Source organism: Vulpes lagopus, chromosome 23 (genome assembly GCF_018345385.1).
Source record: "Vulpes lagopus strain Blue_001 chromosome 23, ASM1834538v1, whole genome shotgun sequence".
NCBI lineage: Eukaryota > Metazoa > Chordata > Mammalia > Carnivora > Canidae > Vulpes > Vulpes lagopus.
The window spans coordinates 17,877,712-17,892,069 of NC_054846.1; the positions used below are offsets into that span (position 1 = coordinate 17,877,712).

General features: G+C 42.3%; 1 protein-coding gene across 3 annotated transcripts in view; it reads right to left on the reverse strand.

Moving 5' to 3' along the window:
* The window catches only part of ARHGAP10 (Rho GTPase activating protein 10), a 316,242-nt gene that overhangs the window by 8,990 nt on the left and 292,894 nt on the right, over window positions 1-14,358 (reverse strand). For all 3 annotated transcript variants that reach the window (XM_041739031.1, XM_041739029.1, XM_041739030.1), the window contains exon 21: window positions 598-750. In XM_041739031.1, coding sequence (XP_041594965.1) covers window positions 598-750 — 153 coding nt within the window. The remainder of the gene's footprint in view (window positions 1-597; window positions 751-14,358) is intronic.

Consider the following 14,358-nt stretch of genomic DNA (forward strand, 5'->3'; position numbering starts at 1 on the left):
AAGGAAGGGTCCCACCTCACTGGAGGGGGGAAGCCAGTGACCACAGGAACTCCAGCCCACTGCCCAGGACCAAGGCTGTGCTAGCCAGCACCTCCAGCTTCTGAACAACGGGCTCATTAAATGCCCGTGTTAATTCCAGTTCACTTTCCTTTAAAAAAAAAAGAAAAACAAAAACCAAAAAAAACAAAACAAAACAAAAAAAACCACGTGGGCCAGTTGGGAGGCTCAGGGGTTGAGTGTTAGCCTTTGGCTCAGGTCATGATCCCTAAGTCCTGGGATCGAGTCCTGCATCGGGCTTCCTTCCTGCTTCTCCCTCTGCCTTTCTCTGTCTCTCATGAATACATAAAATCTTTTCAAAAAAATAAGCATGCACTGTATATTCATGTGTAAGAAGTTCTTTCGATAGTAGTTTCATAAATGCACAACAGGCACCAAAAAGACACAGTAGGGTGGTAGGTTCAAGCAGCTCTCACCTAAGGCAAATTCCTCCTGAGAATGCACTTGCTCTTGAGCTAAGCCACAGACCAAGACAAGGGTGGAAACGCTCCTCAGGTTGAGCAATCCCTAGCTTCGACATCATTTTCCACACCCCCGTACCTTTCTGTTGGCTTGTCCACTACAGTGGCAGATAGAGAGAGAGGAGAAGGCGGTGGCTTGGGTGAAGGTGGTGTAACAGCTGGGCTGTAGCTCGGGCTGGCTGGGGACTGCATGTTAAGCCACTGGACCATGGGTGATCGCGTCTGGCAGGGGCTGCGGGTGGAAGTTTGAAGGACAGGATTAATAGTCTAAAGGCCACAGGACACCAAATGCATGACACCCCATTCTTAAGTGGCTAAGACGACAGCTTCCTTATCTCTCCCGATGACGAGAGAAAGACCAAGTTCCCACTGCATCCTCCCTGGTCTGTAACCCCAAGAGCCACAATCCAAAGGAGAGATGCCTTGTAGTTCTCCAGATTTGTGGAGAAGATCAAGTCTTGTCCAAACTAGAACCACATCAGTTCACTAATTAGGACACCAGAAGCCAACTGCCATGACCAGCTGCTTGGACTTTTGAGATGTTCGTGTTTTCTGCTTATAAGGAAAGTGTCAGATCTACAGTCAAACTCATGCTCGATAGCTCCAAACACTCAACACATGGCCTTTTAATGTTTAAAGCCCTTTCATCTGGACATATACATGGGGCAACTCAGAAAAAGAAAATGTAGTTACCAATCAAGATTCCTCTAGAGCAAACTAAACACAGCATTTAGGAGAGAAACCCATGAACAGGGGCACCTGGGTGGCTCAGTGGTTGAACATCTTCCTTTGGCTCAGGTCGTGATCCTGGTGATCCTAGGATAGAGTCCCACATCGGGCTCCCTGCTTGGAGCCCGCTTCTCTTTCTGCCTGTGTCTCTGCCCTTCTCTCTGTATCTCTCATGAGTAAATAAATAAAATCTTTAAAACAAACAAACAAAAGAAACCCATGAACAGCAAATATCTTTGGTGACCTTACCACTCCCTAATATTTGCAGATTAAAAAAAAAAAAAAACGTAGCATAGAAAGTTCAGTGAACAGACTCACAGAGGAGCCTCTAAACATGAAAAAACATGCAATAAATATATGTTGATCTGAACTAAATTATTCGTCAATTATCTCAAAACTGGAGGCTTGTGACTACAGTATATGATTCTTACTTTAAAAGCACAGTGATGAAAGTTGTCCGTTTCAATTACATTTTCAACACACATACATTCAACGCCTGCGATGCCCAGATGCTCTTTGCCTCAAATTCACCCTCTTCAGCTAAAACCAGTTTCCATGAGCAGCTTTGTTATCTTTCCACATTCCTGAGCATTACTTTTGGTTCTTTCTTCTGTAGCAGAACAAACATCAAATTCTGTCCATTTTTACTTCCAATAGCTCCCATGCTGTTCCCTCCTCTACCTTCTCATCATGTTGCTTATGCCTGTGTCACCACTCTGGTCTCCTGGCTCAGCCCCCAGTCCAATTCCTCCGACTCAGCTGGCTCCACCAGCCACCTGAGACCCAGTCTGCCCCATGTGCCTCCCCAAGAACAAGTGTGCTCCCCGCCGACCTGCGCCACCAGGGCGTGTTTCCCTGACGGTCCTGCCCTCTGCCTCAGGTCTCTCCTCACCTCTCAGGCTCCCCAACCCCTCTGCCCACCCCAATCTTCCCTGCCTCGGCTCAGCTCCAGGCCTGCCTCCCCAAATGCTCCTCCTTTGGTCTAAGTCACAGATCTCTGAAGGCCCATCCCAGTAAGAAACAGAGGGCAGGTTGGCAGGAATTGTTCTGTGATGGTTTTAGATATTCCTCTTGCCTTTAGGGTATAATCAGGTCTTGAACTCTTTCTGTAGACCTCACAGAGCCAGGCACAGTGCTAAGGCATGTGAAGTCTTGCACGAGCTTCTGAACAACCATTCTACAGTGAAAATTGGTTTTTACTAATAGAATACATGAAATACTGCATTACTGACTTAACAGATATTTAGTACACTAGAAGGTTTCCTATCCTTTGACCAGAAAAGGAGAGAGGGGCTCACATTTAAAAAACATTATTTTTGAACAATTTATTTACAATCTCTCTATCCAGCCAATTCATTTGGAAGTCGTAAAACCTATTTCACACCAAGCAAAGAAACCTATAAATCTTAAATGATCTGTATTTCCAGCAGCAAAAGTCACTCAATGCCTTATCAGAAAATGAACCTTACCGTGGTGTCTAATCAGGACGGGAGAGGAAGGGGTGAGTGAAGCTCTGACAGAGAATTTAAGACTGCACTTAGTCAAACAATTGCCATTTCATCTCCCAGCAATTATTCAAGGTGTTTAGAGGGTGGTGGTGGTGGCAGATGAGATGTTTTACCACACCCCCCTCAACTCTTTCAGGTCATAAATAGCCTAGTGATTAAATGATGGCCATCCATCTGCAGAGAGGGAGGACAGCTACAGGATGAAGATAAAGTAACAATGTGACTATGTTTATAAGACTCTTTAAAAATAAAGACCATAAATTTTATAGCTATTATCTACTTAATCCTCACATCTTTTTAAGTGGTTTGCTTTTTTTGTAAAAGAAAAACACTCCTTTCAGAAAGTGAAAGAATTGTTGGAATAATAGGTGCTATAGGTATAGGCCTATCCCTTAGCTTGGCCTTCTCCATCCTGTCCCAAAACACAGACTCAGAATCAGCAATCCTTGTTCAGGATCAAGTTCTCAACATTAGCCGTTTTCGTTTGTTTTCTGTGACCTTTTTGATGTCCTTCAATAGATAGATGTGCTGTGTGATCCAACACTCACCAGTTCACCAAAATAACCATTCAGACTTCCCCCTGAGATGTCAATTTCTGTATTCAGTTTCCTGAGTTTTCCCCACAGTATCTCAGAAGCCTGAGCCAGTTACTTCTCCTTGGTTTCAGAATCCCACACAGGCACAAACTTTGTGAGGTGGAATATTCAGAAGAGGTAGCAAAACACAAGTCTGGAAACAGTCTCTGTGGAGAGGAGGCATCAGAAGTCACACGCAGAATCGAAAGTCCTATGAAAGAAGAGACCTTCGTAGCAAAACAAAGTCTGGGGGACAAACAGAACAGCTGCTTGGTTGGATATTAGAAACTTTTCACAGGCTTCTCCACTGGGAAGGAGTGAGGGTGAGGCAAGAAGTGGTTAAGGAAATACAAAGTCCCAAAATGAGTTCTCACCTCCACCAACAGAGGTCAGGTAATGACACGTTTCATAGGTGTCTCCCACAAGCAAACTGCTCATGTTTTTTTTTTTTTTTTTGAAGACAACAAATTGTAAGCATGAGCTTCTTTACATAAACCACCTCCTTTTACAGAATTTGGCAGGGTTCTTTGTTTTTGTTTTTGTTTTGTTTTGTTTTTGTAATGAAGATCAGAAATTTTTTTAACCACAGCCGACCCTTGAACAATGCACAGATTAGGGGCACTGTCCCCCATGCAGTAAAAAATCCACATACAACTCTGACTCCCCCCCAAAAAAATTTAGCCCTCGCTGATTTCCTACTGTTGATCTTTGGAACCCTTATCTATAACTGTCAATTCACCTATATTTTGTATATTACATTTACATTATGTAAAAAGTGGTTACTTCTTACATACTGTATCCTTAACAATAAAGTAAGCTAAAGAAAAGATGTTTTTAAGAAAATCATAATGAAGAGAAAGCACGCTTTCACTACTGTATAGATAAAATCCACAGCTAAGTGGACCTCTGCAGTTCAAACCTGAGTGTTTGAGGGTCCACTGCATTTATTGCTTCAAATATATATATACATATATATATATATATAATTTTTTTAAGATTTTATTTACTTATTCATCAGGGACACACAGAGAGAGAGAGAGAGAGGCAGAGACACAGGCAGAGGGAGGAGCAGGCTCCATGCAGGGAGCCCGATGTGGGACTCGATCCCGGGTCTTCAGGATCATACCCCAGACTGAAGGCAGTGCTAAACCGCTGAGCCACCTGGGCTGCTCCTGCTTCAAATATATTACTTATATTTTCCCCCCAAAAAATAGCAAAGGAAAATATTATTTCTAATAGTCTCTCTCTCTTCTTTGATTCAAAACACTGAGAATTTTGGAAATGGCAGCCCCCAGCAAAGATCTCAGGTTTTCTTAGCCTGAGCCCTGGGGGAGAAGTAAGTCCTAAGGCATCCAGGTACATAAAATTAACATCTTGCCTATATATCTACAATAGTTGCAGCTATCTATGTGGTGGGAGACAATTCGTGATGGGTTTCTCAGGTTCCGCATTTCTAATGAGCAGAGGCCTTTGTCCTAAACTATCTTTCCAAGGATGTCTGTAAAGCAAACAGCCTTGGGAAGATAGAGACTGAGTCTCCCCCTGGAAAAAAAAAGCAAGCTTTACTGCCCATCATGCAAGATTTGGGTTTCCTGGGATGCCTGGGTGGCTCAGCGGTTGAGCATCCTCCTTTGGCTCAGGGTGTGATCCTGGAGTCCCCGGATCAAGTACCATGTCGGGCTCCCTGCATGGAGCCTGCTTCTCCCTCTGCCTGCGTCTCTGCCTCTCTCTGTGTCTCTCGTGAATAAATAAATAAAATCTTTTATTTTTATATATCATATATATTTTATATATCATATATATTATTTATATATCATATATTATATATATAACACATATATATGTGTGTGTGTGTGTGTGTATATATATATATACATATATACATATATAATTTTTTTAAAAAAAAGATCTGGGTTTCCTAAACTCCAGGTTCCTCTCTTGTAACACTTCACATGCATGCAACGTCTGGCCCATCGGGCATTACCGTGTAGGAACCAGGTGTCAGGGAACTGATACTCTGACTACTACTGCTATGATTAGGAGTCTTTTGACCAGGACTCCCGCATCTTCTACCAGTACCCATGAAACTACAACAGACAAATTTGGTAGCTTGTAAGTAGAGTAAGATTTCAGACTTCAAAGTTCTTGACATGATCATCTTTGGTAAAATACTCAGGCCATTTTTTTCTTTCTTCTTTCTTTCTTTCTTTCTTTCTTTCTTTCTTTCTTTCTTTCTTTCTTTTATTTTTAGGATTCTCAGAGGAGAATCCTAGTTTAAAAAAAAAAGTCTTTGGAAACCATAAATGATGGGTAATCTAAGAATAAGAAGCTTACTACCTGCTAAAACATAATGAAATATTTTGAGTGTCCTCTCCTACCACTTCCCAAATTTAAGTATTAAAAAAAACATCATATCCTTCTTCCTGCTGCCCCTTTACAAATTTTTGATGAGTCGAACTGGCATGATCACAAACCACCAATTTTATTTAATGATGAGCTGCAACCAATTACAACAAAGTACCTAAGTGCCACATATTTCCTGAAAGCCAACTTGTGGTTTGCAAAAATGGAGGCAGAAGTCCACTCTTCCTGAAAAGCTCAGAAACCACATTTACCAAAACAGAAATAAATGAAAGAGAAGTACTAATATCTGTTTGTTTGCTATCTTCCCAGTTTTACACACTAAACTGAAAGAACCTTCTTTTGAATGGACCCCTCTCCATTTTCAGTGCACAAGAGCCAGTATCACTGCCTTCCTCTGAGGAGGAATGTTTCCTTCTCAAAGAAAAGGAATGAATGGCAACAAGAGGGTTTCACTAAAAACACATAAAGATTTTATATTGTTAACTCAGAAACTCATTCTCGAAAATACTTACACTGAAAGTCTATCTGGCTATTCCTACGGCAACAGAGAAGTCTCCTGTGCTCCAGCGGGGCAGATGGAGGGTTGGGAATACAGAAGCAGGGAATAGAATGTGCATTTTTGAAAGTGCTGAGAGATTCTATAAATAATAATAATAATAAAAAAATCCACACTCTTGCATTGGAGTCTATATTTTAGGGAAGACTGCAGCTTTCCTGGTGAGGAGGAATAAACCCTCAGACACATAAAACTGTGACAGTAGCTGTGTATGTATATATTTTACAGTTTATATTTATAAAATGTAACAAATCAGCAGTATATGCTGCTTCTGATTCAAACTGTGACCCAATCTTTTCCAATACCAGACTCTACGCTCCATGCATATTAAAAACTTTTTGGCAGCAGAAGAGCACAAGCATTTCAGCGATGGGGGAGGGGAGTTAGGGCCTTAACTGTTAAAATTCGACAACAGCTGCACCAGTCACCAGAGAACCTCTGCATCTAGTGAACATTTCTTGCATAACATAGATGGGTCAGGCTCTGGGCAGTGCTGGCGACCCAAGTGCCCAATTCTGGGCTCTTGGAGCAAGGAGCTTAATTTAAAATTCAAAGGACATACCATAGGGAGGATACATACCAAGAAAAGAAACGACTGCTTATATGAAGTGATTAAATCCCCCCACTACCAAGATATTTGACTATGATTATATGATGTCAGAAGCACATCAGAAGTTTGCGTTGGAATGAAAGATTTTAAAACCTCATTTGCAAGGTCTCCAAGCAGAAGCTAACACATTAGTGAAATGATCTTTCATTCCAGCCTGGGAAACGTACAGCATAAGTCTCGAACAGCTGTCCTGGGCAAAAGTGTTTGAAAATGTTAATAAAGACAGAAGGAAATATTGTAGATCTGTATATTACAGGAAATCTCTGTTCAAATAAATGCCACAGTTACTCCTTAAGTGCCAGAGAGGGAGAATTCCACAGCCAACACACTGTTGGTTGCAAATGCACATCCTGGGGAGGACAGCAGCAGCAGAGGGCAAATGCCTGTGACAAGAGAGTCGCCACAACCCAGGGTTGGGAGATGAGGCCTCCACACCCTGGCTCCCGCTAGGCACAACCGGGCCACACACAACCCGCAGATGCCAATTCACTGGCTGCCAGCTGTGCTGCCATTTCACAGGACATACGACAAGAGCGTCTCAGAAAGCTGGGATCTACTGAAGGCCATGCAGGAGCTCACGGCCTCACGTCCCTCTGGGTGGCTGGAGCAGAACACGCAGAGGGGAATCAAGAGGGGTGGCAGTGGGACCCGCCCAGGGGGCAGGGCCATGTGCTGAGGGCCGGGGGGCTACTACTGAAGGACTGTGACCACATGAAGTACAAGCTCCACATTCTGAGGAGTGAGCTCCAAAGCCAGCTCCAGCTAACCTCCCTGTTTTTGCCCTTTTTATACAGAGAGGACACTTCTCACTAGCTAGAGGCCGGGTAAGGAGCAAGAGAATGACTTCAGAGAGCCCGCTGGAGGCTGGTGCACCATGCCGGTTAGCCTTGGCTGAGGGTCATCCACAACTGACACCTGCGTGAGTATCAAACTCCCTCAGTTTCCTTAAGGAAAATGACAGGAATCATGAACAGGTGAAGTGGCTGTACAATGTCAGTGGGGTGCCAGGTGTGAGGCACCTCGCAGTGACAGGGCACACTCAACACTCGATAAACAAAGCCCCAGTTATGAGCAGTATGTGCTCTGGAGCCAGAAATCACCTCTGTTTTCAAGGGTTACATCATCACGAAGAAATATATTTTTTTAAAGATTGTATTTATTTATTCATGAGAGACACACAGAGAAAGAGGCAGAGACATAGGCAGAGGGAGAAGCAGGCTCTCTGCAGGGAGCTCATGTGGGACTTAATCCCAGGACGCCAGGATCACAAACTGAGCTGAAAGCAGACACTCAACTGCTGAGCCACCCAGGAGCCCCCAAATCATTTTCTTTACCCAAAGACAACATATAAACTATATCAAAGAAGAATAACTCCAGAAATTAAGTGGATGTCACCCTTAAAAAAAAAGTTGCTGAATGCCATATGGTTTCCTGGAATGGATCCTGGAAGAAAAGGGCATGAGTGGAAGAACTAGTAAAATCCAAATCAAGTCTATAGTTAACAGTATTGTACCAATGTGAATTTCTTATTTTTAACAAAACTACTATGGTTCTGTGTAAGATGCTAATAGCGGGAAAAACCGGATGAAGGGTCTAGAGGAACCCTTTGTAGTGTCTTTGTAGCTTTTCTGTGAATCTTCAACTATTTCAAATAAAAACTTTATAAAAAAACAAAACAAAACAGCTGCCTATAAACTCTTTATTCACTCAAACACTAAAGACCTTTTGAAATTAGGATCACACCACTTGGAGACATCCAAAAGCCCCAAGGAAGCCTTTTGCCTGGTTCAATGACAAGAAAAGATTCATAAAGGCTACATTTCAAAATCACCTACATTGCCTCTCTTAAGGCAACTAACCTTATTGAAACTGAGTTTTAAGAAAGCTGCCTTTTCCAAAAAGATTTGTTTTATTTATGGATTAGACCGAGGCCAGCAAACCTTGTCTGTAAAGGGCCAGACAGTAAACACTTCAGTGTCTGCAAGCCACAGAGCCACTCCACTGTGCCATCAGTGCTGCATAAGAGCAGTCACAGGCAGAATGTGAATGACTGGGTAGCCGTGTTTCAATAAAACTTTATGTATGACAATAGGCAGAGGTGGGCCACAGTGTACTAACCCTGCATCAGAGGGACCAGATGAGAATCCATTTCAGAGTGGAGAGCTGGGGGAGATGACAATGATGGCAAATTCCCCTGGGTCTGAGAAGTCCCTGCTACCACCACCACCACCCCGCCACATCTGCACTGGGTTTGTGACATGGGGCTCCCACCATGTGCCAGAAGCCCATCTGCAAATGCCTAGGGCCTGTCTGCAGCAGAAGCACTCCTCATCAGCTGCTCAGGAGCACCCCCATGCACAAGGGAGACAAGAATCTATCAAGCCAGAACATAAAAGCACTAACTCAGTCACTCTTGGAAAAAGTCTTTTGCAAGAGGGGTGTAGGGGTCTAGGGGTGTGGCCAGAAAGAGCCCTATAGGAAACCACTCAAGCACAGTTAAGACAAAAAGCCTTTCCAAGTGGGGCCCAGCCACAGTGAACAACACTTGGTTCTCCCCTCCCACTAGGAGATGTTGAGGCTCCTGGGCATGCCTTCCTTAAGGAGAAAGGATGCCACTGCCTAGTCATCCTACAGCTTACAAGATTCATTCACTCCAAGGGTGATTATTTTCCTGTGTTTTGCTATAAAAGAATTATATTAGAATTATGTCTCTGACCCATCTTTCACTCAAAGAGTGAATCCCATTTTTCTTCCTTCCAGATGATCACTGGAATCAGGTAAGAGGGTTGAACTTTAGCTTGCTAGTGGAACAGAAAAGGAACTAAAGCTTCATTTCAGAAAATTATGGGGCACTGGAGGTCTCAGCATTGAGGTCCTGTGGGATAACTGTAAGAAATGTTTCTACCAGCTCAATTCTTATGTGGAAAACAGCTGCCACCTGATGTAAGGCCTGAATATATAAAACAGGGGCTACCAAGCACAGCTCAAAATATAACTCTAAGAAAAATCCTCCAGTTACTTACCAAGCTCATTTTTTGGGTTACCTGGTCTAATAAGCTCATTTTTTGGGTTACCTAGTCTAATAGGTAAGCTCTCCATGCTGCTCAATTTAAGAACAATTTAGAGAGTGGCTGGGTCCCAGTGGGTACCCAATGCCTTGGTCATGCAATATCCAAAGGCCCAATTCTCAGAGGATTCTACAAAGGAGGTTCCTACACAGACAGGCAAGGAGGAGCTCCAGCTGAGTCCTCCTAGACCAACCAGGAGAGCAGCAACTGGGTTTAATCATATGTGTTACCTTGAAACCTCCCAATCCAGAGGTCAGATGTTATTTCCCTTTTACAGATAATATTACTAAGCCTTGGTTTGTTTAAATAATTTATATAAGGTCTCCAAGGTTTTAGGAAGCAGAATGTGAATACAAAGCCAAGTCTGTCTGACTCTAAAATCAATGCTTTACCAGTCTAAACTATCTCCCACTTTACAAAGAACTCAGGAGGTCCTTGCCATCATTTTAATATCAAGATACTGCCAACCATTCCATCCATAGCAAATGATAAATTACAACAACAAAAACCAATGAAACATAATAAAGATGAGAAGATGTAATTGGTTCTTTGAATTAAGCAGTAGAAAAGCTACAACAAAATTCTGACTTGTGTCTTTATTTTAGAAAGTCAACTTTTCATTATGGGGCTTAAAGTTACATGGACAATCAACATTCTGAACTGAAAATAAAACCTTCAAATTTCAGAACTTATAGTTACAGCACGAAGGAAGATATGAATCAGGCCACATGCAAATCTGAGTACACAATACAAATACCAAAAATGCCCTAGCAAGACACATGGGACATGTACGCAAGGCTGTGAGGATGCTAGGCAGCTAATTTCTATACGGAGTTGGAGAAAAGATTCAAGGAAACAGCCAGGACCCAAAACTGTACCCCAAAAAAGGATGTGAGTAGACATTTACGGTCAATGGCCAAGTCTGTTGGCCCTATGATTAGCTTCAAGCGCTTTACTAAAGTTACAGAGAGATGATTGGATATCATGTTACTCATTAAAAAAATTATGTATGCTGCTCTGTTGCAAAATTTCAAATTTCCAAGTCTCTCAGCTGTGTTGTTGGGGAGGCTCTGTTGTTGCCCTCCTCCTCAAATCTCAGCCAAAGGTGTTGGATGATGACTACACACCAACCAGATTCAAGTGTTTATCCACACAGATAATTATAAACCCAAGCCACGTGACCTAAGGTAAGGGCAGTGCTCCCTCTTCAGAACTAGAGCAATGAGTGGCTGACAGCCACTGTTATCTCACTGGGTTTCAGATTTGAGGGAAACGTGCACTTCAAACAATGTTCTCATATGCAGCTAGATAATGTCAATCCTTCCAAGTATAGTACCTCTAAGGGCCCATGATCACTGGAACAGACGGATCAGGGACAAACTCTACCTCTGTCCCTTATTAGTCTTGAGGTTTGGGGCAATTTTCCTACCCTCTGTGTGCTTTGGTTTCCTGATCTTTAAAAATGAAGCTATAACTACTTACATGATATAGCTACCCACTGGGTTGGTTCATGTAAGGATTAAGAAGAAATAGCATTTATAAAGCAGCTAAAACACAGCCTGGTGGCCCCCAATAAACCAGCCACTGGTAAAGCAAAAGCTTCTATTCCTTATAAGTCCCCAATCTCCCAAAAGAAGGTCCAGAAAGGAGCCATCCTCTGAGCATGATTTAAAAGGCTGCTATGGGCTCACAGCAAGGCAACATGCTCTTCCTGGTCACTGGCCCTATTTTTCCTTCCCTTGGGCTTAGACTTTAATTTTCTTTTTTTTTTTTTTTAAGATTTTATTTTATTTAATCATGAGAGATACAGAGCAGGAGAGAGAGAGGCAGAGAGGCTCCATGCAGGGAGCCTGATGTGGGACTCCATGCAGGGAGCCTGATGTGGGACTCGATCCCGGGTCTCCAGGATCACGTCCTGGGCTGCCGGCGGCGCTAAACCGCTGCACCACCCGGGCTGCCCAGACTTTAATTTTCTGAATGCACCCGGGGACTTTGCTGCTCACCTTGGTAGGGAGGATGGAGGGCAAGGAATGGCTTCCAACTCACTCTTCATAGAAGCCATCACCAGAAAGGACATCCTTCCATATGAAGGCACTAACTCAACTAGAGACCTCAATCCATGAAATCCACCACATTCTGTAACCATGGCCAGCCTACAGGTAAGCAGAGAGAAGTGCTACACTTGTCAGGATACAATCTCCCCACAAGCCACTAAAGATGCTGAAAATCCCTATGATGGGATCTCTTTTTAAATTTATGTAGCTTTCCTCCCCTTGCTACAAAGGCATGAGGTGTTGGTTTTAGTCAAGTTAGCCAAAAAAACAGGTGTGGGGGGAAAAAAAGAACTTTTAAAAGATAAATTCCCTTGTCTTTTTAAACAATATCATAACAAGAGACATAAGATACCAATTTCTAGGGTGAACTGATTGCCCATGGCCCAAGAAGAGATGGGAACAGTAAAATCAAGAAGTGGTAGGGTTGAGGAAGCCCTCCCTGAAGGGGTGGTGGTGAAGAGGCAAAAAGTAAAGAAAATGAGATGAAGGAGGAGGTGAAGACAAAGCTTCCCTATGGCTGCTATCTTGTAATTTCTAGGTGTGTGCCAAATTTCACAGAGATTTGTTAAAAATTTTTAAGATGATTAATTTCCTGAACTTCACACAAATCACTCATGGTTTGTTGTGGTATACAAAGCCACAAATCAAACTTAAAGGGTACTGTGATAACCCCCAGCAAAATGTTTTCATCAACTTCCTAAAAAGCAATCATGGAATCAACAGTTGAGTAATTTAAAACGCCAAGTAGTTGTCTATGGGAAACCTCAAACTGTTCACACAATTTAAAGGAAGCAAGTTCTTTCATTGATGAGAATACACATGTTTACCAGTGAGCGTACACAACATCTATGGATTATATGCAGCACAAGGCTGTAAATGAGAGTGAGAGTCTACTGTTTAACGATTTCAAGCAATTAGCATCAAGTCTGGATAGGCAGCAATCTATTCCACAAAAGCAGCTCTGGGCAGCAACTGGGAAAGATACAGGTTAGGATTTTCTCAATATTCAGGATAAATTAAGCCAAGCTTCTCATCAGATAGGACACAAGGCTGACTGCCCTCCTGGGCTGCCAGAACACAGAGTGAGTCGTACCTTGGGATACCAACATTCCCAACTATGAAGAGCTATTCCATGATGCTGCCATCTTGAAGGTGGGAATGTGCTGGCTGAAAAGGAGGTGTTTCTTTTCATTTGAAATCTACAGGGGAAGAAGATAGCAATGGCAGATATTTCTTAAAAGATATTTCCTTTTGTGGCAGGGAACCTAAAAGGATTACTTGTCAAGAACCCTCCATCATTTACAATTGAAGAAATCTGTTTAGAGAAAACTACTTTATTGAAAAAAAAAATGACTTTGGAACGTCTGAAATACCTTGACCTATGATGTAATGTCCTCCAAGGAGATTGAGCTAGCAATTCTCCACTGGCAATGAAGTCACCCATCACCTTACTGAGTGTACAGGTAAGTAATAGCTCCAGATTGATTGACTGCAATGAATAATACTCACAAGTCATAAACATCAGCAGAAACCCAAGAAATCCAATTCTGCTGTATTGTTTTCTACCTGTCAGAGATTACAGCTGTATTTACACACTGCCTATATCAGAATCAGAATCTCGGCTGCTATAGTTTCTTCCGCAAATTTGCTTTCTAGTGGCTTGGGTCATGGCATTTCTGTACAGCAGAGCACTGGGGTCCTATGTGATCCACATACATTCACCCATGTTTCAGGACATGAAATAAGGCAAGTGTAACTTTTGAAATGAAGAATCACTACCCTAGATTAGGGTAATCACTTTTTTAAAGCCCTAGGTAGAGTTTAAGTGACTCCACAGCAATTTTGGTTTCATTAAAAGAAATCTTAATCAGTTTTTATGCAAAGCCTACAATATTCAATACCGTACAGCTTGTGTGCAGAGATCATGGGTTAAAAAAAGAAACAAAAACACCACACAATGAAAACTACATTTACAAATGCTAAGGAAACAAAGAAAAATGTTATAAAGAGAAAATGGCAAGATTAATTCTGTGAAATTCCTGGAGGAAGAGTCATTAATCTTTATAAGGATTAAGATGGACCAGAAACAAAACACAGTTGCTTAACAGACATTCAATGACATACAGAAAGAAATGAGATTTCCAAAACAAAAGCATTTTTATAAATACATATTTTATTTCCCATTTTTTAATAATAAATTTATTTTTTATTGGCGTTCAATTTGCTAACATACAGAATAACACCCAGTGCTCATCCCATCAAGTGCCCCCCTCAGTGCCCGTCACCTATTCACCCCCACCCCCGGCCCTCCTCCCCTTCCACCACCCCTAGTTCGTTTCCCAGAGTTAGGAGTCTATGTTCTGTCTCCCTTTCTGA